Raw genomic sequence first — 25,183 nt, 5'->3', positions numbered from 1 at the left:
TGTGACGATTAGCAGATGAAGGCAAATACCTGACACATAGTAGATACTCAACAAATGGAGTTACTTTTTCTGTCTCTCTACCTTCTTCCCAAAACTATGTTTATCTTTTTCTTGCTCTGGATAATCCTGTTTGGAATACTCTCAGTTCCTGTTTCAACTTTTTATATTTCTTTAATGTTTTCTGCTTATGGAAGCCCTACTCCCAACCTTTTTAATCTGCTGTTTGTGCTGGGAAAAGCAAACAAACCCCAAACTCAAACCGAGGCTGTCCTACAATACACATTCCCACAACATTGATCATTTCTCACACCAGTCATATGAAGGTTTCCCACATACCTCAAGCAAGCAGTCAGTTCTGCAGCAGGGGACACCTTTTGGGTGTCCTCAAATCCAATCCAGTTCTGACACTATCTACCTAGAGACAGCATCAGATCTCATAGGTTGAGGGTTCAGTCCCTGACACTCCCCTTTACACACACACACACACATACACACACACACATGAGAAGCCAATTGCAAGCCCTAGCTTGTTTAACCTGTGCTTCTAACCAACTGATGTAAATCAGGGCTCCTACAACCCCCTCCTTGGATTTGATTAATTTGCTTGAATGGTCATAGAAATCAGGAAAATGTTTTAACCAGTTTGTTATAAAGGACATAACAAAGGATACAGATGAAGGGATGCACAGAGCAAGCTGTGGGAGAAGGGAAGTGGAGCTCCCACGCCCTTTTTATGCATCACCCTCCAGGAACCTCCATATGTTCAGCTGTCCAGAAGCCTTCTAAAGCCTGCCCTCCTAGCTTTTTGTGGAGACTTCATTGGTATTTAGTTTGCAGTTAGACTGACTGGGAACCTCAGCAAGTCCTTTAGGCTTCAGCACTTTGCTTGACCTCTCTGGGCAGTCTTCCTCCCTCTAGGGTGGGGTGCAGAGTGGGAGAGCTCTGGAATGAGGAGGGTCTTACAACCTACTCTTGCACAAAGTGAGATCAGATCATTTCTTTATGGCCACCTCCACGACAGAAGAGCAGAGGAAGATAAGAGTTTCCATGACCTGCCTTGTGGAGACATGAACCAGGGACCAAAACCCCCAAAATACATATCCTAATATCATATTGCTTCTCATCTTAGGTGATCAGATAATCAAATTTGATGGATTACCTTTAAATTAGAATAAAAAGAACTGAGTCAGGTTCCAGGCATATTACTACATGAATAAAATTAACAAATGAAATACATCTGTGAGAAGCCAGTAGCATATTAGTGATTAAGTGCACAGGCCCCAATTCTCACTCCTCTAGTAGGAGACTTTGGGTAAATTACTAAGCATCTCTGAGCTTCATCGTTTCAGCAATAAAATGAGAATGATATCCACTTACTAAAGTCATGTTGAGGATTCAGTGAGAGCATCCATGTGAATATCCAAGATGGTGTAATAAATATTAAGTAAATATTAACTATTATTTTCTATTTTTATAGTTTAGGAAGTTTTATTTCTTATTTTTCTTGTGGTTTTAGCAAGTGAGCTTCATATAGAAAGATGTAATTATAGGAAAATCTTAACTAATTCATTAAACTTCAGCTAAAACCCTGATGCCTTATTATTATACAATATCCTATAGAAGACATTTCCTTACTGCAAATAAGAAAATGAAAACAAAATAATAAAGTCAGAATACTCGTTTAGTAGCCGAATTCTAAATACCTATTTTTAAAAATTAGCTTTCCTTTTACCATGTTAATTAATTTAAGAAAATACAGTTGATTCTTCAAATGAAGTCATTTTGGAGTTATCTTTACATGCAATTTGGGTAATTTAATCAGCATTTGCATTTTTCATTTACTGCTACTTCGTTTCCTGCTACAACTTAGAAATTCAGTGTGCATAAGCTTATACTTTTTCATAGTATAGATGAAGTAATATTAATTTAGTAAAATTAGTATATCAAGTACAAAGGACTTAGGCAATGTCCCTTTGTTGAGCATAGCCAGGGTGTCTGTTTAAGGCAGAGATGAAATGCCAGTATATAAATGTGGCTTTCTGTGGTGAGTTAATGCTAGGGTCTGAAATTGAGAGTTTGTGGCTTTCATTTCATCCACCAGACTGCTTCTTCCCATGTTGCCATGGAGATTGTATTAAAAGCATTGACTTCAGTTTTTTACCATATTCTTAAATTTTTTTTTTTTTTTTTTTTTTTTTTTGTAGCTGAAACACAAATACTTGAATCTCCAGTAGCTTCTTGCGGAAAATAAAGTCAATACTCTTGAATATCATAAACGCTATCAAGTCTTGATAATGTTATTTTGAAATTCTCTAATATGTTCAGTTTGAGTGCTTGTCATAAAATAATACATTGTATCAGCCAATATCTAAATTCATGTGGACATCTGGCATTATTTTAAAAGAAAACATATTGAATAATCTTCTAAAATACCAAGTTCCATGGAAGTGTTAGTTTGTCCTAAATTTAATACAGAGTGAAGTAAAAATAAATGATAGTATTTCACATAAACAGTAAATACCCAAGCCTTCAAATTATATAGCAGGGAAGAATGGCCAGCAAACTTATGACCTTTGATCCTACAGATCCAAAATTTTCATTCTGAAAACTTACTGTTTGTTAAAATGGAAAACTTTGACTTAAAATATTATTTGTTGGTATAAAAACATGTATTTGGCTTTTCTCAAGCAGGCGTGGGTCTCATAAGTCCTATATTTCCCCACAAGAAACCAGGCTACCCAAAATCTTTGCATTTTGTTTGCTTGCTAGGGATACCACAATAAAAATACCACAAATTTAAACAACAGAAATTTATTGTCTCACAGTTCTGGAGGCTAGAAGTTGGAAATCAAGATGTTGGCACGATTCGTCCTTCTGGGTCTGTGAGGGGAGGATCTGTTCAGGCCTTGCTCCGTGTCTAGTAGATGGTCGTCTTCTCCCTGTGCCTCTTCACATCATCTTCCCTCTCTGTAAATCTGTCTCTGTGTCCAAGTTTCCGATTTTTATAAGACACCAGTTATATTAAATTGGTCCTACCCTAATGACTTCATCTTGGCTATTACATATACAAGACAGTTTCAAAAAATGTTGCTATATCAGCTCAGACTCCCATAACAAAAGGCTATAGACTGGGTGGCTTAAACCACAGAAATTATTTTCTTACAATTCTGAAGGACGGAAGTCAGAAATCAAAGTGCTAGCATGTATAGGTTCTGGTGACCACTTTCTTCCTGGCTTGAAGATAGCCAACTTGCCATGTCCTTACATGCTGAAAGAGAAGGGGAGAGAGAGAACTAGCCATCTGATATCTCTTATAAGGACACTAGCCTGTCAGAGTCCCATCTTCTTGACTTCATTTAAATCTAATTACCTCCCAAAGGCTCATCTCCAGATACCATCACATTGAAGGTTAGGGCTTTTACATATGAATGTGGGAGGGACACATTTCAACCCATAATAGACACATTCTGAGATATTAGGGGTTAGGACCACACATATGCATATGGGGGAATTGAAATTCAACCCATAACAGTCTATCTCTGGCCCCATTTCTTTTATTCAGTTAAAAGCAGTAAAGTGCTAAATACTCTGGTCATCAAAATTTGTGGGAGTTTCTCCCTACCAGCAACCAATCAACCTTCCAACATACACCAGCTGGGCTTCCTATAATTTACTTCAAGCCTAAGAAGATCTACTTGAAGATAGTGTTAGATCCCACAGGTGAACAGCTGAGTCCCACAGGACTGTCTTGCTTCAGATGCACATCATAAGTAGTAGATAGTCACCTAATCTTCTGGCCAACTGAGTGTGAATCAGTGGTCTACTCCCTCCTCAGGGTCAATTAATTTGCTAGAATGGCTTATTTTGCTTAGCATAATATTCTCCAGTTCTATACATTTACCAGCCAATGCCATAACTTCATTCTTCTTTATGGCTGAGTAAAATTCCATTGTGTATGTATACCACATTTTTTAATCCATTCATCTGTTGAGGGGCACTTAGGTTGGTTCCATAGTTTAGCTATTATGAGTTGAGCTGCTATTAAACACTGATGTGGCTGCGTCACTGTAATATGCTGATTTTAAGTCCTTTGGGTATAATCTAAGGAGTAGAAAAGCTGGGTCAAATGATGGTTCCATTCCAAATTTTCTAAGGAATCTCCATACTGCTTTGCAAAGTGTTTTCACCAATTTGCAGTCCCACCAACAATGTATGAGTCTACCTTTTTCCCCATACCCTCACCAGCATTTATTGTTGTTTGTATTATTGATAATTGCTATTCTGACTGGAGTGAGATAAAATCTTAGAGTAGTTTGATTTGCATTTCTCTAATTGCTAGAGATGTTGAACATTTTTTTCTTATGTTTGTTAATCAGTTGTATTTCTTCTTCTGTGCAGTGTCTATTTCCTTAGCCCATTTACTGATTGGATTATTTGGCTTTTTTTTTTTTGGTGTTAGGTTTTTTGAGTTCTTTATATATGCTGGAGATTAATACTCTGTGATACATGTGGTAAAGGATTTTCTCCCATTCTTTAGGCTCTCCACGTTATTGATTATTTCCTTTGCTGAGAAGAAGCTTTTTGGTTTGAATCCATCCCATTATTGATTCTTGATTTTACTTCTTGCATTTTAGGAGTCTTGTTAAGGAAGTCAGATCCTAGACCTTCTATTAGGTGCAGGGTGTCTGTTCTAGTGTCTAAATCTTTGATCTCCTTTGAATTGAGTTTCTGCAGGGTGAGAGAGAGAGATGTTTAATTTCATTTTGCTACAAAGGGATTTTCAGATTTCTCACCACTATTTTCTGAAGAGGATATCTTTTTTCCAATGAATGTTTTTGGCACCTTTGTCTAGTATGAGATAACTGTATTTATGAGGGTTTGTCTCTGTGTCTTCTATTCTGTACCATTGGTCTGTGTGTCTGTTTTGGTGTCAGTACCATGCTGTTTTTGTTACTCTGGCTCTGTAGTATAGTTTAAGTTCTGGTATTGTGATGTCTCCTGCTTCACTTTTCTTGCTAAGGATTGCTTTAGCTATTCTGGGTTTCTTATTCTTCTAAATGAATATCATGATTGCTTTCTCTAAGTTTTATGAAGAATGTCATTGGGATTGTAATAGCAATTGCAATAAATCTATATAATGCTTTTGGTAGTATGGCCATTTTGACAATATTAATTATGCCTATCCAGCAGCATGGGAAATCTTTTTATCTTCTAAGGTCTTCTTCAGTGTTTTTTCTGTGTTTTGTAGTTTTTTTGTAGTGTTCTGTAGTTTTCATTATAAAAGTCTTTCACCTCTTTTGTTAGGTTGTCTCCCAAGTTGGTTTTTTTTTTTTTTTTTTTTGAGGCTATTGTGAATGGGGCAGTTTTCCTAATTTCTCTTTGAGTAAATTCATCACTGATATATGGGAATATTTTTGATTTATGGGTGTTGATTTTATATCATGCTACTTTACTGAATTCATTTATTAGTTCTAGAAGTTTTCTGGTTGGATTTTTCTTGGATCTTCTAAATATAGAAGCATGTCATCTGCAAGTATTCTAGTTTAGTTCTTCTTTTCCTATTTGAATCCTTTTAATTTCTTTCTTCTGTCTAATTGCTCTGGCTAGAGTTCCAAGGACAGTGTTGAATAGAAGTGATGAAAGAGAGCATCCTTGTCTTGTTCCAGTTTTTAGAGGGAATGCTTTCCATTTTTCTCCATTTAGAATGATGTTGGCCTTGGGTTTAGCATGTATAGCTTTTATAATGTTGAGGTATATTCCTACTATTCCTAGTTTTTCTAGTGTTTTGAACATGAAGGGGTGCTGTATTTTGTCAAATGCTTTTTCTGCATCTATTGAGATGATGAGATGATTCTTGTCTTTAAGTCTGTTGATGTGATGAGTTATATTTACTGATTTCCATATATTGAACCAACTATGCATCCCTGGGATGAACCGCACTTGATAGGTTTTTGTATGCAATTTGCTAGAATTTTATGGAGAATTTTTGTATCTGTGTTCATCAGTGCTAAGAGGAAAGTTTATTGCATTAAGCTCATTCATTAAAAGAATGGAAAGTCAATGAATAAATGACTTAACATTGCATCTCAATGCCCTAGAAAAAGAGGAACAAATGAACACCAAAAACAGTAGGAAAAAGTAAATAATTAAAATCAGAGATGAAATTGAAACAAAAGAAACAATTCAAAAAGTCAACAAAACAAAATGTTGGCTCTTTGAAAGAATAAAACTGATAAACCCCTAGCCACACTAACAAAGAGAAAGAGAGAAAACTCAGCTTACTAAAAATTTGTGATGAAAAAAGAAATACTACTATGGACACTACTGAAATCAAGAAAATAATTAGAAACTATTTGGAAAATTTATACTCCAATAAAATAGAAAACCTTGAAGACATTGACAAATTTCTAGAGACATATGATCTACCCAAATTATCAGGATGGCATACACAATTTAAACAAATCAATTTCAAGCAATGACATAGTAGATGCCATCAAAAGCCTGCCAATCAATAAAGCCAAGTTCTACAAGACCTTTAAAGAAGAATTAACACCAATATTCCTCAAACTATTCCATGAAATATAAAAGGAGGAGCTGGGGTTGTGGCTTAGTGGTAGAGCACTTGCCCGGCATGTATGAGGCACTGGGTTTGATCCTCAGCACCATAAAAATAAATAAATAAAATAACAAGTATGTGTCCATCTACAACCAAAATAAAAATTAAAAAAAAAAAAAAAGAAATATAAAAGGAAGGAACCCTTCCAAAAATCATTCTGTGTGGCTAGTATCACTCTGATACCAAAACCAGAAAAAGACACATTAAGGAAACAAACCCATTAGATTTTAATTCTTGAGAACAATCCTCTTTGGCTTCTTGCTCAGGTCCCTGGCCCACAGGGGTTGTGGTCCTACCAGCTCCATCCTGGTTTGAACTTGAAAATTTCCCTGCCCTCTGTTGCTGAGGAGGTGGCCTCAACCTCAGACTCATTCTTCCCTTTTCTTCAAGAATAACAAGTATTTTGTAGCTGGACTGTTTAATTGGCCCATTTCAACCTGTGGAATCCAGTCTGAAAGCTGTTCTCCATCTCATCCCGTCTCAGTCCCATTCAGTCCAACCTATTAGCATTTCTGCTGAAAGGATTGACTAGATCCCTAGTCACATGTCTACTTTCAGTTGTCCAGTCATGTCCTTGGTACTCTCTCCAAAGCAGACTTTCTTATTTTTTACAATAAGAAAAGATGAGGATTTTCCAAATCTAGTTCTTTTTTCCTTAATAATCCCCTCAGTTTCTCTCTCCCCTCCCACCATTTTCCTATAAGCAATAAAAAGAAACCAGGCCATGCCTTGACTCAGAAATCTCCACATTATCACTTACAAGTTCTGCTTTCCATTGAACTGAACCCAGCTCAGTCGAGTCTTCTGCTGCTTTTTAACAAGGCTCACCTCCTTGTTTCCAGTAGTGTGATCCTCATTTCCATCTGAGACCTCATCAGAAGCACCTTTAATATAATTTCAACACTTTCTGTTCATGACAGGGTGTGTCTTCCCCAAGACCTTAAGAACTTCCTCCACAGCTTCTCTTACCAGCTCTCACCAGATTCTTCTTTATTTCTGTTAATTTACTACAGGCAATATAGGCTTTTTCTATCAAAATTCTTCCAGCTTCTACCCAGTACTCAATTCCAAAAAAATTTCACAGTTTCATGTGTTTATTATGGTAGCAAAACACTTCCCACTAGCAAAACTCTCTTAGATTATTCCTCTCTGAAAAAGAGAGTGAGAGAGTGTGATTAATTGATTTTTAAGGAATTAACATGTAATTGTGAGAATTAGTGAGTTCATAACTACAGGGCAGAGTGTCAGGGTGGAAATTCAGGTAAGAGCTGATGTTAGTGTTGAGTCTGAATTCTGCAGGCAGCAGACCAGAAACTTAGGCAGGGTTTCTGTGTCGTCTTTTGAAGGGAAATGCCTTCCACCCTCTCTAGCTTTGCTCTTAAGTCTTTCCACTAACTGGATGAGACCCACCCACCTTATGAAGGGTAATCTCCTTTAAATGTTAAAGTCTAGTCATTTTAAATATTAATCAACTCTAGTCAATCAAATCCTGAGTATATATTTTTACACATGTAGAAAATAATAATTTGAAAAACTGTATATTTAGATTTCTAAAAGTCCTTTGTACAGTTTTATGTAGGTTTGAAAAAAAAGAAATGATTAGTATGGCAAAATATTTTTGATGAAAAACGTTTTAAATGGGTTACATGAAAGTTGCATAATATGATCTGATTTTTGTAAATTGTGGGCATGAAAATTATATAGATTTACATGTATATTTATTCACGTTTATATTCATGCACATACACACATATTTAAACAATTGTGTATATGCAGAAAAAATCTTGAAGAACTCACACACCAAAGTAACAGTGGTTTCCTTCAGATGGTGTTGAATTTTTGCAATAAACTGGTATTGATTTAGAAATCAAAAATATTTTTAATTATTAAAACATTTGTAGGCCAGTGGTTTCTTGCAAGAAATACTTTCAAGTTATTTCCAAATAGCTCAGAAGAACTCATCCTCTCATTTATTAATTTATTCAGTCAGCACACATGCTTTGAGCATCCACTGCCATCAGGGCCTGTAGTAGGGGATGGCGCCTTGGGCTCCAGTCAGGCTGCTTTCAAGCTTGGATTCACATTCACACTGTCTAGTTCTTTCAGGAATTCTTGGTCTCCCAGCCAGAGAGATTACATGAGAACACCAGATGTCTGGGTCGTTACTCTGCCACGGGATAAAGACCTATTTGTTAGAACTGTCTTGGTCTCGTGGTGCCCTTTCATCTTTCAGAACAATGTAACACTTCCTTCTCCTATTTGCTAATGGTTTATTATTTAATGACCTCCTGTATCTATTTCTTTATCATATCTCCTTATCCTGGCTTTGTGCACATTCGTTGTTTTGTTTAATTTCAGTGGCATCCTCTTAAGGTCACTTATGAAATTTCCCACAAGTAAAATATTCTTCAGCAAATTTAAATAAGTTGTTCTTAACTGTTTCTTCCTCATCATATCTTTCAAAAACTATTGACCATCTACTATATGCCATGCTCTGTACTTGGTACTGAGAAGTCTGCCATAACTGAACCACTTAATTCTTTTCACATATATATTTCTATCCCAAAGTCTGGTGCAAGGACCAATTGAGAAAGAAGCAAATATGTGACATTTAAGCCTCTGATTCTACACAAAGAATCTTCCCATGAGAAACAGTCACCACTAGCATAACAAGCAGATACAGGATGTTATTAGATGATTCTTAAGTTCATATATACACAGGCTTGGGAGTTCTGATCATCTCAGTCTTACAAATATTATTTTTCTTTTGGCTTGAATTTCTGTATGAGTCAAAGATATCCTTTTTATTTTTAATCAGGAAACACATTTGCAGGAAAAAAAAATCCCACATTTCTTATGATATTCGTGGGCTCCAGTATGTGCCAACAGCATTGTGATTTGTTCTTTTAAGGAATAGTGGTATTTCTCTATTTTAAAACCAAGCTCAAATGCTCTTTCTTCTGCCTTGCCTGTAAATATACTGAGAGATTCTAAAGCCACAAATGTAATGTCTGATATTCTTTGTAGAATTTATCAGTATCCTTTTCTTTACTTGAGAGCTTATTGTCTTTATAGAATTTATCAGTATCCTTTTCTTTACTTGAGAGCTTATTGCTTAGCCCTAAGTTTTTCCCCTAAAACTCAGATATCTTTAGTGCCTCAATTCTGAATTTTAAAGGACCTAACCAACACAAAGTCATTTTTATGGCAGCAGATTGTTAGTCTAGTTGTAATAATCATTAACACAATAGGTCATTAATACAAGAAGCAGATGCAACCTGTTATTAAATAAGCCTCCAAGAAGCAAGGAAGCACATAGCCTTGGGAGTTCTTTGTAGCACAGACGTGACACCTCCGGGTTACTCCAGCACCCTTTCGAGCATCATGAACTAATGATGACCCAGTGGGCATTACACTTCAGTGATTATAAATCCCATACCTTTATGGACTTGGTTTTTTTTTTTTTTTTTTTTTTTTTTTTTGCTTAGAAGCTCTAATTTTAAAAACTCAATAGTTGTAGTATTAAATGTGTGCCTTCTATAAATCATTTGTATGATGATCTTTAAAAAACACAGAGTTTTGTCAGCTAATCCCCAAAGTACATTAGACATTTAAGAGCACTTTGTGTCTGAAGTTCAGTTTTGATTTATACAAATATGTACATCCTGATGTTGCATTAAATTTACCAGAACAAGGGTTCCAACCAACTTTAATTTTCAAAAATTAGAAGTAATGCAAAGTATCTGATAACTGAAACTTTACATAATTTCTGGAGTTTTAAAAAATCACAAGAGTGGTGCTTGCCTTTTCACTTTTTTTGTCATTTGAAAACCAGTTTTTAATTTTGATCAAGTTAGATTTATCCATTTTAATTTCATAATTAATGATTTTTGTGTCCTAAGAAACTTTTACCTACTCCAGGGTCATGAGGCTGTTCATGGTCTCTTTCGTTTAGTTGATCAACATCTGTCTCTCAGCCAATACCAATGTGTCTCAATTATTGTAGCTGTATAATAGGACTTAATATCAGGCTAAGTGAACTTCCAATTTATTCTTCCCTTTCAAGGTTGTTTCAGCTATTCTAGGGCCTGTACTTTTTCATTAAGTTTTGGAGTAAGTCTCCAAAAACCTTGTTGGGACTTTGATAAGAATCGAATTGAGCTTTCAGATCAATTTGGAAAGAATATCTTTACTATGTTGAGTCTTCTAATACATGAGTATATCTCTCCACTTATTAAGGTCTTTTTTTTAAATCAGCATCTTGTAACCATCAGCATGTTTTCTTCATACCCAGATATTTCACTTTTTTGTGTGGTAATAAATAATATATTTTTAAAATTTCCATGTGTTCATTATTAGTGTATAGAAATGCAATTGGCTTTTGTATTTTTATCTTATATGCTATAACTTGCTTTATTAGTTTTAGAAGTATTTTCTATAGATTACTTGGGATTTTCTGCATAAAAAATTATGTCATGCCATCTGCAAACAAATAGTTTCACTTCTTCACTCTGATCTGTGTGTCTTTTATTTCTTTTTCTTGTCTTATGACAGCCATTAGAAATTTTAATTCTATGCTGACTAAGGATGTGAGAGTGGACATTCTTGACTTTTCCCCAGTCTTGGAAAACATTGAGTCCATCACTGTTGTATAACATTAACACTAGGATTTTGTGGTTGTATGTTCTCTTTATCAAATTGAGGAAGATCTCCTCTCTTTGTAGTTCGCTGAGAGTTTTTATTATGAATTAATGTACCATTTTGTCAAAAGCTTATTTCGAGTCAATTAACATAATCATATAATTTTTTCTTTAATCTATTGATATTGTTTTTATTTGTTTTTTGGTTTTTTTTCCATACAAGCATCAAATCTTCCAATATTTATTCAATCATAATTATGAAGTAGATATTTTAGTCGTCTTCCAAAAATATATAAGTAGGAACATTTTATCTTAATGCTTCATTTTACAAAGAAAATACAAACACAATGAGCCAAGAACATAGTGTCACCAGCTAACCATTATGAAACAGCTTCTGTCTATATAATGCTTAGTATGCACCTGCTTACTATCTGAAATCTTTATTTCTGCAATTTAATATTTTTTATTTTTTTATTTATTTTTTTAGAGACATAATCGTTGGATTTATTCATTCTACTGGACAGAAATTATTTGCATTTCTATTGGATATAAACATACAAACTAAACTCTGTCCCTGTAGAGTTGTAAAATAGCTGAATAAATAGAAAATCAAACCCTGCACTGCATTGAAAGAACATCTAATCATCTCTTCTGCCTGCTTCCAGAGTTTGGGATAAAGTATTTGACAGTCTTGATGCTTTCATAGCATTCTTGGACTTATTTAGAATAGAACATTTTCATGTATCAGTCTTGTACATACAAAAAGAAACATAGTAAATTAATTATAGAAGTCTATGGATTCACATTCAAAGTAAATTCTTATCACTTATTTTCCAACTCACCGTCATCAAAGTTAATATTTTTCTGTGCATTATTGTTCCTCATTTCATCAAGAGTGTCCGCATGCAGCATTTCTTCAGAGCATTCCTCTTTTTTCTCTGGAATTTTCTTCTAAGAAGCAAACATCTACCCATATTTTTTTAAAATGTTTTTGTAGTTGTAGATGGGAAAATGCCTTTATTTTGTCTATTTTTATGTGGTGCCAAGGATCAAACCCAGTGCCTCATGCATACTAAGCAAGCGCTCTATCACTGAGCCTCAGCCCCAGCCCCTATTCCATAATTTTTTTTTAATTTTTTATTGTTGGTTGTTCAAAACATTACATAGTTCTTGACATATCATATTTCACACTTTGATTCAAGTGGGTTATGAACTCCCATTTTTACCCCATATACAGATTGCAGAATCACATCAGTTACGCATCCATTGATTTACATATTGCCATACTAGTGTCTGTTGTGTTCTGCTGCCTTTCCTATCCTCTACTATCCCCCCTCCCCTCCCCTCCCCTCTTCTCACTCTACCCCCTCTACTGTCATTCATTTCTCCCCCTTGTATTATTTTACCCTTTCCCCTCACTTTCTCTTGTATGTACTTTTGTATAACCCTGAGGGTCTCCTTCCATTTCCATGCAATTTCCCTTCTCTCTCCCTTTCCCTCCCACCTCTCATCCCTGTTTAATGTTAATCTTCTTCTGCTGCTCTTCGTCCCTACCCTGTTCTTAGTTACTCTCCTTATATCAAAGAAGACATTTGGCATTTGTTTTTTAGGGACTGGCTAGCTTCACTTAGCATAATCTGCTCTAATGCCATCCATTTCCCTGCAAATTCTATGATTTTGTCATTTTTTAATGCAGAGTAATACTCCATTGTGTATAAATGCCACATTTTTTTTATCCATTCGTCTATTGAAGGGCATCTAGGTTGGTTCCACAGTCTTGCTATTGTGAATTGAGCTGCTATGAACATCGATGTAGCAGTGTCCCTGTAGCATGCTCTTTTTAGGTCTTTAGGGAATAGACCGAGAAGGGGAATAGCTGGGTCAAATGGTGGCTCCATTCCCAGCTTTCCAAGAAATCTCCATACTGCTTTCCAGATTGGCTGCACCAATTTGCAGTCCCACCAGCAATGTACAAGTATACCCTTTTCCCCACATCCCCGCCAGCACTTGTTGTTGTTTGACTTCATAATGGCTGCCAATCTTACTGGCGTGAGATGGTATCTTAGGGTGGTTTTGATTTGCATTTCTCTGACTCCTAGAGATGGTGAGCATTTTTTCATGTACTCGTTGATTGACTGTATGTCCTCCTCTGAGAAGTGTCTGTTCAGGTCCTTGGCCCATTTGTTGATTGGGTTGTTTGTTCTCTTATTGTCTAATTTTTTGAGTTCTTTGTATACTCTGGATATTAGGGCTCTATCTGAAGTGTGAGGAGTAAAGATTTGTTCCCAGGATGTAGGCTCCCTATTTACCTCTCTTATTGTTTCTTTTGCTGAGAAAAAACTTTTTAGTTTGAGTAAGTCCCATTTGTTGATTCTAGTTATTAACTCTTTTTTTTTTTTTTTTTTTTTTAGTTATTAACTCTTGTGCTATGGGTGTCCTATTAAGGAATTTGGAGCCCGACCCCACAATATGTAGATTGGAGCCATCTTTTTCTTCTATCAGACGCAGAGTCTCTGATTTGATATCAAGCTCCTTGATCCATTTTGAGTTAACTTTTGTGCATGGCGAGAGGAGGGGATTCAGTTTCATTTTGTTGCATATGGATTTCCAGTTTTCCCAGCACCATTTGTTGAAGATGCTATCCTTCCTCCATTGCATGCTTTTAGCCCCTTTATCAAATATAAGATAGTTGTAGTTTTGTGGATTGGTTTCTGTGTCCTCTATTCTGTACCATTGGTCTACCCGCCTGTTTTGGTACCAGTACCATGCTGTTTTTGTTACTATTGCTCTGTAGTATAGTTTGAAGTCTGGTATCGCTATACCGCCTGATTCACACTTCCTGCTTAGCATTGTTTTTGCTATTCTGGGTCTTTTATTTTTCCATATGAATTTCATGATTGCTTTCTCTATTTCTACAAGAAATGCTATTGGGATTTTGATTGGCATTGCATTAAACCTATAGAGAACTTTTGGTAATATCGCCATTTTGATGATGTTAGTTCTGCCTATCCATGAACAGGGTATATTTTTCCATCTTCTAAGATCTTCTTCTATTTCTCTCTTTAGGGTTCTGTAGTTTTCATTGTATAAGTCTTTCACCTCTTTTGTTAGGTTGATTCCCAAGTATTTTATTTTTTTTGAAGATATTGTGAATGGAGTGGTTGTCCTCATTTCCATTTCAGAGGATTTGTCGCTGATATACAGGAATGCCTTTGATTTATGCGTGTTGATTTTATATCCTGCCACTTTGCTGAATTCATTTATTAGCTCTAATAGTTTCTTTGTAGACCCTTTTGAGTCTGCTAGGTATAGAATCATGTCATCTGAAAATAGTGATAATTTAAGTTCTTCTTTTCCTATTTTTATGCCTTTAATTTCTTTCATCTGTCTAATTGCTCTGGCCAGTGTTTCGAGAACTATGTTGAACAGAAGTGGAGAGAGAGAGGGCATCCCTGTCTTGTTCCAGATTTTAGAGGGAATGCCTTCAATTTTTCTCCATTCAGAATGATGCTAGCCTGAGGCTTAGCATAGATTGCTTTTACAATATTGAGGTATGTTCCTGTTATCCCTAGTTTTTCTAGAGTTTTGAACATAAAGGGATGCTGTACTTTGTCGAATGCTTTTTCCGCATCTATCGAGATGATCATATGGTTCTTATTTTTAAGTCTATTGATGTGGTGAATAACATTTATTGATTTCCGTATGTTGAACCAGCCTTGCATCCCAGGGATGAATCCTACTTGATCATGGTGCACAATTTTTTTGATATGTTTTTGTATCCGATTCGCCAGAATTTTATTGAGTATTTTTGCATCTAGGTTCATTAGAGATATTGGTCTGTAGTTTTCTTTCTTTGAAGTGTCTTTATCTGGTTTAGGTATCAGGGTGATGTTGGCCTCGTAGAATGAATTTGGAAGTTCTCCCTCTTTTTCTATTTCCTGAAATAGCTTGAAAAGTATTGGTATTAGTTCCTCTTTAAAGGTTTTGTAAAACTCTGCTGTATACCCATCCGGTCCTGGGCTTTTCTTAGTTGGTAGTCTTTTGATGGTTTCTTCTATTTCCTCAATTGATATTGGTCTGTTTAGGTTGTCTATATCCTCCTGACTCAATCTGGGCAGATCATATAACTTAAGAAATTTATCGATGCCTTCACTATCTTCTAATTTATTGGAGTATAAGGATTCAAAATAATTTTTGATTATCTTCTGTATTTCTGAAGTGTCTGTTGTGATATTGCGTTTTTCATCCCGTATGCTAGTAATTTGAGTTCTCTCTCTTCTTCTCTTCGCTAGCATGGCTAAGGGTCTGTCGATTTTGTTTATTTTTTCAAAGAACCAACTTTTAGTTTTGTCAATTTTTTCAATTGTTTCTTTTGTCTCGATTTCATTAATTTCAGCTCTGATTTTAATTATTTCTTGCCTTCTACTTCTTTTGCTGTTGTTTTGCTCTTCTTTTTCTAGGATTTTGAAATGAAGTATGAGATCATTTATTTGTTGGTTTTTTCTTTTTTTAAGGAATGAACTCCAAGCAATGAATTTTCCTCTTAGAACTGCTTTCAATGTGTCCCATAGATTCCGATATGTTGTGTCTGTGTTTTCATTTATCTCTAAGAATTTTTTAGTTTCCTCCCTGATGTCTTCTATAACCCATTGATCATTCAGTAACCTATTGTTCATTCTCCAAGTGATGTATGCTTTTTCCTTCCTTCTTTTATCGTTGATTGTCAGTTTCATTCCATTATGATCAGATAAGATGCATGGTATTATCTCTACTCCTTTATATTGTCTAAGAGTTGCCCTGTGACATAATATATGATCTATTTTTGAGAAGGATCCATGTGCTGCTGAGAAAAAAGTGTAACTGCTTGATGTTGGGTGGTATATTCTATATATGTCAATTAAGTCTAGGTTATTAATTGTGTTATTGAGTTCTATAGTTTCCTTATTCAACTTTTGTTTGGAAGATCTGTCCAGTGGCGAGAGAGGTGTGTTGAAGTCTCCCATGATTATTGTATGGTGGTCTATTAGACTCTTGAACTTGAGAAGAGTTTGTTTGACGAACATAGCTGCACCATTGTTTGGGGCATATATATTTATGATTGTTATGTCTTGTTGGTGTATGGTTCCCTTAAGCAGTATGTAATGTCCCTCTTTATCCCTTTTGATTAACTTTGGCTTGAAATCTATTTTATTTGATATGAGTATGGACACTCCTGCTTGTTTCCGAAGTCCATATGAGTGATATGATTTTTCCCAACCTTTCACCTTCAGCCTATGTATGTCTTTTCCTATCAAATGCGTCTCCTGTAGGCAGCATATTGTTGGGTCTTGTTTTGTGATCCATTCTACTAGCCTGTGTCCCTTAATTGGTGAGTTTAAGCCATTAACATTTAGGGTTATTATTGAGATATGGGTTGTTCTTCCAGCCATATTTGTTTATTTCTGTTACTAAACATGGTTTGTTTTCCTCTTTGATTATTCCCCCCACTTTACTGTCCTACCTCCCACTGTTGGTTTTCATTGTTATTTTCCATTTCCTCTTCCTGTAATGTTTTGCTGAGGATGTTTTGAAGAGATGGTTTTCTAGCTGCAAATCCTTTAAACTTTTGTTTATCGTGGAAGGTTTTAATTTCATCTTCCATCCTGAAGCTTAATTTCGCTGGACACACAATTCTTGGTTGGAACCCATTTTCTTTCAGTGTTTGAAATATGTTTTTCCAGGATCTTCTAGCTTTCAGAGTCTGTGTTGAAAGATCAGCTGTTATCCTGATTGGCTTACCCCTAAATGTAATCTGCTTCCTTTCTCTTGTAGCTTTTAAAATTCTCTCCTTATTCTGTATGTTGGGCATCTTCATTATAATGTGTCTAGGTGTGGATCTCTTATGATTTTGCACATTCAGCATCCTGTAGGCTTCTAGGATTTGGGATTCTGTCTCATTCTTCAAGTCTGGGAAGTTTTCTCATATTATTTCATTGAATAGATTGCTCATTCCTTTGGTTTGGAGTTCTGTACCTTCCTGTATCCCAATGACTCTTAAGTTTGGTCTCTTTATGTTATCCCATATTTCTTGGATGTTCTGCTCATGGTTTCTTAACAGTCTTGCTGAGCTGTCTATGTTCTTTTCCAGTTGAAATACTTTGTCTTCATTGTCTGATGTTCTATCTTCTAAGTGTTCTACTCTGCTGGTAGTATTCTCCATTGAGTTTTTAAGTTGGTTTATTGCTTCCTGCATTTCTAGGATTTCTGTTTGTTTGTTTTTTATAACCTCTATCTCCCTGTATAGTTGATCCTTTGCTTCCTGGATTTGTTTGTGTAATTCATTGTCGAAGTGATCTTTCATTGTCTGATTTTGCTGTTTAATGTCTTCCTTGATACTCCAGATCATCTGAAGCATGTATATCCTGAATTCTTTATCTGACATTCCATCTGCTGCAGCTGTTACCTCTTCTAAAGTTGAGTTGACCTGCATTGCTTGTGGTCCTTTCTTTCCTTGTCTTTTCATACTGCTTGCGTTTCTTTCTGCTTGGTGAAACTGTTGTGTTTTTGAAATGTTTTTTTCTCCTATATATTTATATTGCTCTTGTATAGTTGAAAAGTCTCCCTTGCAGGGTCGGGAGGCGGTCTGCCTACCTTGCAGGCGCGGGCGGCAGCTCTGCTCTCTCCTTACTCCAATTGGGGTGTCGTGACTACCACGCCGGCAGGTCACTGGGCCTGTTCTGGGCGCGGGCGGCGGCTCTGTTCTGCCCCTACTCCAATTGGGGTGATGAGTGTACCACGCTGGCTGCCCCTCCTACCATGCCCGTGTACCACTGGGTCGCAGGTCTGCCCACCTTGCGGGCGCGGGTGGCGGCTCCGCTCCGCCCCCTCTCCAATTGGGGTCACGCGATCACCACGCCGGCGAGCCGCTGGGCCTGCTCCGGGCGCAGGCGGCAGCCCGGCTCCTCCCCTCTGGCTCGACGACAAATCGAGAGAGACTCGGGTGTCTGTGCCTCACCCTCCCTACCAGGAGACCAACTGTTTCTGTCACCTCTGGTATTGATGAAGTTCTCTCCTCCGCCGCTTTCTGATGACATCAGATCTCTGCCATGTTGGTATCCTATGCGAATGGCAGCATTTTGTTCCCTTTGCCGGGTTACCAAAGCAACGGGTAAGTCCTGACCGGCCCTCAGCAGGACCCGGACCGAGAAGCAGTTTCCGCGGGCTTCTTAGCCCTGGGCCAGAGTAGTTCCGGGAGCCAGAACTCGGCCGCTCCGTGCTCGGTGTATGCTCTGATAAGAGCAGGCTCCAAGAAGTAGTTTCTGCGGGCTCCTTAGCCCTGCGCCAGAGCAGTTCCAGGAGCCAGAACTCGGCCGCTCCGTGCTCGGTGTATGCTCTGATAAGAGCAGGCTCCAAGAAGCAGTTTCCGCGGGCTCCTTAGCCCTGGGCCAGGGCAGTTCCGGGAGCCGGCACTCGGCCGCTCCGTGCTTGGTGTATGCTCTGATAAGAGCAGGCTCCAAGAAGCACTCAGGCACTGAGCCTGAGTAATCTGTCTGCAAGCCGCAGGCGAATGGCAGCCTGAAATTACCTGTTCTATGGCTGAATGAGCTGCAGTCAGTCGAAAACAGGGATGGTGACATCAGCTCTCCAAGATGGTGGCCGCTGGCCTCCTCTGTGGTCTGACCTGTGTGGAGAACTGAAATGGACCACTTCCTTCCCCCGTCTCGAACCCAGAATTCAGCACTGAGTACGGTGCTTGCACGGCTGGCAGAAACTGCAGTGCTGTATCCCTGCGTCGCTATTTCTTCGTTTCCCAGCGCGCGCTGCAGACTCTAGCCGCGGGGCGATTTGCTGAATAAGCAGTGTTACCCTCCGTGCGACAAATCTCTCGCGTTTGAGTCCCCGCAGCCGATCCTCGTGCGATGGAAATCCTTCCTCCAGGTTCCGGAGCACCCCACTATTGCTGGAAATTCCTAACAAGATAGCCTTTAGCAGTCCTGACTCGTCATTCTCCCACACAGTGACGCAGCACACGGGGGCAATGCACTCCCCTCGCCGCCATCTTCACATTCCGATATTGTTGATATTAAAATTATTGGGGCTGGGGTTGTGGCTCAGTGGTAGAGTGCTCACCTAGCATGCACCAGGCACTGGGTTCAATCCTCAGCACCATATAAATGTAAAATAAAGATATTGTGTCTACCTAAAACTAAAAAATAAATATTAAAATTATTAAACCTGCTTTACACACCTGAAATGACTCCCACTTGATCATGATGTATAATTTATTCTATACTTTTCTATATTTAATTTATCAATACTTTGTTGAGTTTTTTGGTTTTTTTTTTTAATTTCTTTTTGGAGGGAGGATAGTACTGGATCAAACCCAGAGCTTGAGCATGCTAGTCAAACGTTCGACTGCCAAAAATTCCCAGTGAAGATTTTTTAATCTGTGTTCATAAGAGGTATTTGTCTACACATTTCTGATTTTCTATCGTCCTCTGGTTTTGGAGTTAGAATAATACTGGCCTCATAAAATTAGTTAGGAAGTGTACCTCTTCCATTTGTCAGAAGGAGATTGTTGTAAAATTTCTTATTCCCCTTTAAATGTTAAGAGTCTCTAGTGATACCATCTGGGAATGTAAATTGCCTTTTTTTAATTACAAATTTAAATTAATGGTTATAGGACTGTTTAGGTTGTTTCATCTCAGTTGGGTTTTGGTGGTTTGTGTTGTTTAAGGAGTTGATCTGTTTCTTCTAAGATGAAAACTTTTTTTGTTCACAGTATTCCCTTATATCATTAGAATAGCTTGCAGGATCTATAGGGTTTTTACCTGTTTGATGTTTAATAGTAATTTGTCTTCTTTGTATCTTTGTAAGTCTTTGAGGGCATCAGTTTTATTGACATTAACCCTAAAGATGTTTTTAATTTTGTTGATTTCTACTCTTTTTCTATCCTGTCATAAACGTTTTCATTTCCTACCAGTTTATGTCTCAGTAGCTTCTGTCCAGGTAAGCAGATCTTAGCTGTGACTTCTGTATTCACTGTCTCTAGATTTTGAGGTGGCACTTTATTGTACAATTTCAGTTCTCCAAAGGGATTAAGAAAAATTGTTGATTTTCGATTCCTTCAACATATACTTCTTGTGAAAAACAGAACGCCGGCTCTTTACATGTCCAAGATGAAACCAGACATCTCATTTATAGATCAGTTCTTTCAGTTTGTTGAAGTTTATTTAATAGACCTATATATAGTAAATCTTCATGATTATTTCATAGGCATTTGAAAAAAATTGTATGTTTTACAAATGCTATTGAGTGGAGTATTCTGAATATGTCAATTAGATCCTTTAGTTTATTGTATTACTCAGTTCTTCTATACCTATACTGATTTTTTTATATAGTAGTTCTATCAGTTCTAATTGTAGGTTTATGTATTTTTCCTTTTGGCTCTATTTTTAACAGCTTTCTTGAAATTATTCAGATATTCTACAGTTTTACCAATTTAAAGTATACAATTCAGTATATATATAGTATATCCACAAGTATATGCAACCATCACCACAGTCAATTTTAGAACATTCTATCATTCCTAAAAGAAAACCTGGTACTTTTAGCTGTTAGTCCTCTGTCCTCCCCCATGACATATCCAGCTCTGAACAACTTTTTCTCCACTTTCTGTCATTATAGATTTCCCTATCCCAGTCTTTTGACTTAGGGGAACATACTTTTTCTGGAGATTTTTTGTTTGTCCCTGTGGGTGGTTCTGAATTGGAGGCTTCTGCTAAGACACATGAGATAATAAGGTAATAATATCTAAGACCTGACAACCCAGAGAACTTACCCTTGCTGTGTTGTTGCTCAAGTCCCAAGGTCCTTAGGTTATCTGCCTTCATTCTACATTTCAGAGTCATCCTAAACTTGTTTGTTGTGCTATAACTAGGATGTTTAAGTTATAACATGGAAGACTGGAGGAAATGGTGATATTCTATCTTGACAGAATCAAGTCTCCACTGAAACAGATATTGCCAGCATATCCCAAAGGGACCCACCAAAAATGTCTGTCTGTCTTTATAATGGACAGTTCTGGATACACTCTTCTTTCCCATTTAATACCTCACTATGTATCAGGTTTCAAACATTTGCAGGTTTATTTCTGACCTCTAGTAGGCGTGTCTTAAAACTTCATGGGTGCTTGCTCCTTCCATTTGGTATTCCCCTCACCAGTACATATCTTAATGCTTTAGTGACCTTTTTGGAGATTTTTCAGGTGACTGAGGAGGATACACTAAATTGGGTCCAACCCAATGTTCCCATAGCCTCAGCCATGTTCCTTATTGCATCATAAAATGAGTATCCTTTCAGGCCACCATATCATAAGTCTATGCTCTCCTGTCTCTAAAGCTTCAGGAAAAAATCCAGCATCTGATCTCATTGACCATAGCCCTCTACCGAGTCAAGGCTATTGTTATTCATTCCCAGATGCTTGAGTAACACATTAAATCCTGAGGCCTAGGTGAAATACCCTTATTTGGCCTGATCCAACCTTCTATTTATTCTCATTGGCTAATGTACTTAGAATCTGTTTCCACATTTGCTTTCCAGGTTCCTTCTAATACATTGTGACAAGATCCTGTGACTTCTTCATTGTCTACATTATCTCCTCCAAGAATAGACCTTACAAGCTCTCTGGGTCATGCTGGGATTTTACTCTCTTGATGGCCCTAGAGGCAATGAGTATTGGTGATGGTGGTTCCTGAAAAGAATAGGTTCTTCATTTTTAGGTAGCCACCCTGCATGTAGCCATTGAAATATTTTTATGCAAAGGCATACTGGTTTTCTTACAAGGTAGAAAACGCTGCTTCTGATATGAAAAGATGTTCAAAGATGTTAGAGGCTCAGGTTCCTTAGATTGGTGTCTGTCCAAAGGCTTCTCCCTCAAGTCTCAAGTTCCCACTACCTCCCAACCAGCACCTTTATCTTGGCATAGAGATTTAGCATAAGCATCCCATTACCTGGCTGATGATTCTGCAGCCTCTACTTTTCAGGCCTCAGCCTTGTTCCTCATTGCATCATAAAATGAGCATCCTTTCAGGCCACCATAGAAACTTTCTGATTTTCTACCTATTCCTTGAGTTGAGATTTCAAGGCATGAAGCCTGCCCCTCCCCTCCCTGTCTCTCTCTCCCTGTCTCCCTCCCCCCACCCCCAATCTTGTCAACACGGTCAGAAGCCATGTCACCCAAAAAAACTGATTCACCATGATGGCCATAGTCATCAGGTTCCCCAGCCACTTGCTCTCCTGTGCCTTATTGTCCATTGCCATTCTATTTGATGCTTTGAGTAACTTCGATGCCACAGAATGCTCTATCAATTAGTAGGGTAGAGTCTGTAGAGATCACCTTCCTAGGCTACACAAATAGGCAGAGACTGGATTAAGGGGTGAGGAATGGAAAACACTTAGCACAGTAGCCTCTTTTTCCCTCACCAGAGGATGGCACTTCTGGTGGGAACACAGGCACCTGGAGCTGTCCAGAGGGTGTCCAGAGGGTGTCAGAGGCCTCCAGGCAGAAGTCTCCAAACAGGAGTTTGAGAAGGGATTCCTGTGGTATGTGGGAATACCTTGAACTGTGATAACAGGTTCTGAAATTATTTCCATGAACAATCTATGGGAATACCTTTGTTAAAATTATGTTAAGCTCTGCAGTATGTATGTATTCTAGCTGAATGGGTTCCTGTTGCATGATTTTAATAATGTACACCAAAATCTGTGATTGCACTGTTAGTTCTACTAAGCACAGTTCAGAACAGGATATGGAAAAAGGCTAATTATTCCCCAGCAGTGAGGTTAGGGATAGTATGTCATCAGAACACCACTAATAAAGCGAGCACACACATGCACACACATGCCTTACCTGATGACAGCTCAGTTTTAAAAGGAAATTTATATTTCTGTAATGCAGTCTGTTGACCATGCCCAATCATTTATTTGTAACAAAGAAAGACTGTCTCCAGTGGAAAGAATCCAGAGACTTTAATCTTGAACTAACAGTGTTCTCTCTCCTTTCTCCCCTTCCAGGAGGACAACTGTTAGTTTTGTGGCTTACTGCTGCTCCACCCAGTGTCTGCAGACTTTTGACCTGCTGAGTTGATAAACACTCAAGAGCCTCAGGAGCACTGCCAGCTTGACACCAAGGCCGCCTCTGAGTCGCACACTGTGTGCGGCAGGGCTTGGATAGTCCAGCCAAGGCAGAACAGGCCCTTCCATCCTGTCCTGTCTCATGCGGGGGCATGCAGAACTCTCTGGAAATGTCATATTGAGCTGCACAGCTAAAACGCCTTCACCCTTCCCCCAAGTTGGAATATATCCTCCCCCAAATTAAGGACATCCTGTCTTCTGTGTTTTTTCTTTTTTATGTGAGTGTGTCTCATACGTAAACTATTTAGTTTGATGAACCTCCACACGTCTAATTTAAAGTGAGTTCCCTGAAGAACTATAATTTGATAATATAGGCAAATTAACTTCTGAACAGCTTACCTTCAGTGATACTTCTCCTGCTCTCTTTCTTTCCCCCAGAGGATTATTTCCCCATGCGATTATTCTCCATGGTTTCTCCAGTGGAAACTTGTCAGTTTTTAGCATTTCAGCACACTCCATGGCCTAATAGTCTCACATAGCAGGGTGGGGTGCTTGAGTTGGCTGCAAAGTTAGACTCCTGTGGAGGCGCAGCAAGATCCCAGAGCACACACCCTCTGGAAAGTTACAACCTTATTTGTAAGTTTTGCAATGTATTAAGAGACCATCAAGAGGGATTTAAAAACGAAAATGAAATACACTCTGATTTGAAAGACTATATACAAAAAAATAATTTAAAATTTTTTTTAATTTCCTAATGAGATTTTTTTTTAATAAATGAGAAGCTCAAGAAATATTTGAGGCTTTAAAAGATCTTATCCTTTCTAGATTTAAGCATTTTTCTGCATAATAAGAAAAGGGGAGAAAACACACCAAAATAAGACCTCCCTGTTCCCATTAGGTGGGTTTATGATTAAATTCATACTGATTTTGAGCTATCATTGTTACATGTGAAAAAAATGGCTTCAGCTACTTCTGCTACTAGTTGTTAGCAGGGCCATCCAAAGTACAGCTTGAGCGCATTATTTACCTAGTGCATGAGCTTGTGTTCATTTTGACTCTGGATTTCTTATATATGTAACATTGTTGTCCAGATATCACTGAGAAAATACAGGTGAAGTCCAAACAGCCTTGGGCTTTGGTTTAAAAAAAAAAAAAAAAAAAACCTCCATAAACAGCCTGTGAGCCTATCCCTGCCAGAGAGACAAACTCTTCATGGAAGAGTCACGTATTTGCCCTTCCTTTAAAAGGATGGCATTTTAGTGTTACTTTGCTGCCAGATGTTCATCTGGTTGCTGTGAAGTGATTTTTTTTAAAAAGAAAAAAAAATTGTTCTCTAAGGCAGGACTGAAAAGAGAACCAGGAAGGGTTGCTTGATAGAAAAGTTATTTTCAAAAACTTTCAGACTTGTCAAAAATCTGGTTGATGGCATTTTATTAGCTGCCCTAACTCTGTAATGCTAGGCTCTAACAGTGCCAAAAATCCTACATAGTTACTGACAAATGTGTGATCTCTTTACAGTCACACCACCTGCTGCTCAGAAAGCAGACTATCTGGGGAGAATGGTGAAGGCAGAAAGTTACCATGTGTTCCAACTGTATTCGCACTGTTCTTACTTCCTCTTGTCCCTTTCATAACTTGGTCTGTTCAGCCTTAACATTTCAAAGGCCTAAAGTATAATAGAAACTGAAGATCTGTATCAAAATGTACCACTTCTTTCATCTTTTGGAATAATTGAAGTTTTAGCAAAATCCCTACTTGTATGTAAGTTGACGGGTGAGAAATGTGGCATGAAACTTCACAGATGTGCTTCAAG

General features: G+C 37.7%; 1 protein-coding gene across 7 annotated transcripts in view; it reads left to right on the top strand.

The window, feature by feature from the left end:
• Positions 1 to 23,617, top strand: part of Lrrc28 (leucine rich repeat containing 28) — a 146,059-nt gene extending 122,442 nt beyond the window's left edge. For all 7 annotated transcript variants that reach the window (XM_046436203.2, XM_046436188.2, XM_046436217.2 and 4 more), the window contains one exon: positions 23,311 to 23,617. In XM_046436203.2, the coding sequence (XP_046292159.1) occupies positions 23,311 to 23,383 (73 nt within the window). In that variant the 3' untranslated portion in view covers positions 23,384 to 23,617. The remainder of the gene's footprint in view (positions 1 to 23,310) is intronic.
• Positions 23,618 to 25,183: the final 1,566 nt, after the last annotated feature.

This window comes from Marmota monax, unplaced genomic scaffold (assembly GCF_021218885.2).
Source record: "Marmota monax isolate L192 unplaced genomic scaffold, Marmota_monax_Labrador192_F-V1.1 WCK01_AAM20220418_F8-fsc00005, whole genome shotgun sequence".
In the NCBI taxonomy this organism is placed as follows: Eukaryota; Metazoa; Chordata; class Mammalia; order Rodentia; family Sciuridae; genus Marmota; species Marmota monax.
This window is presented reverse-complemented; position numbering and strand designations above follow the sequence as displayed.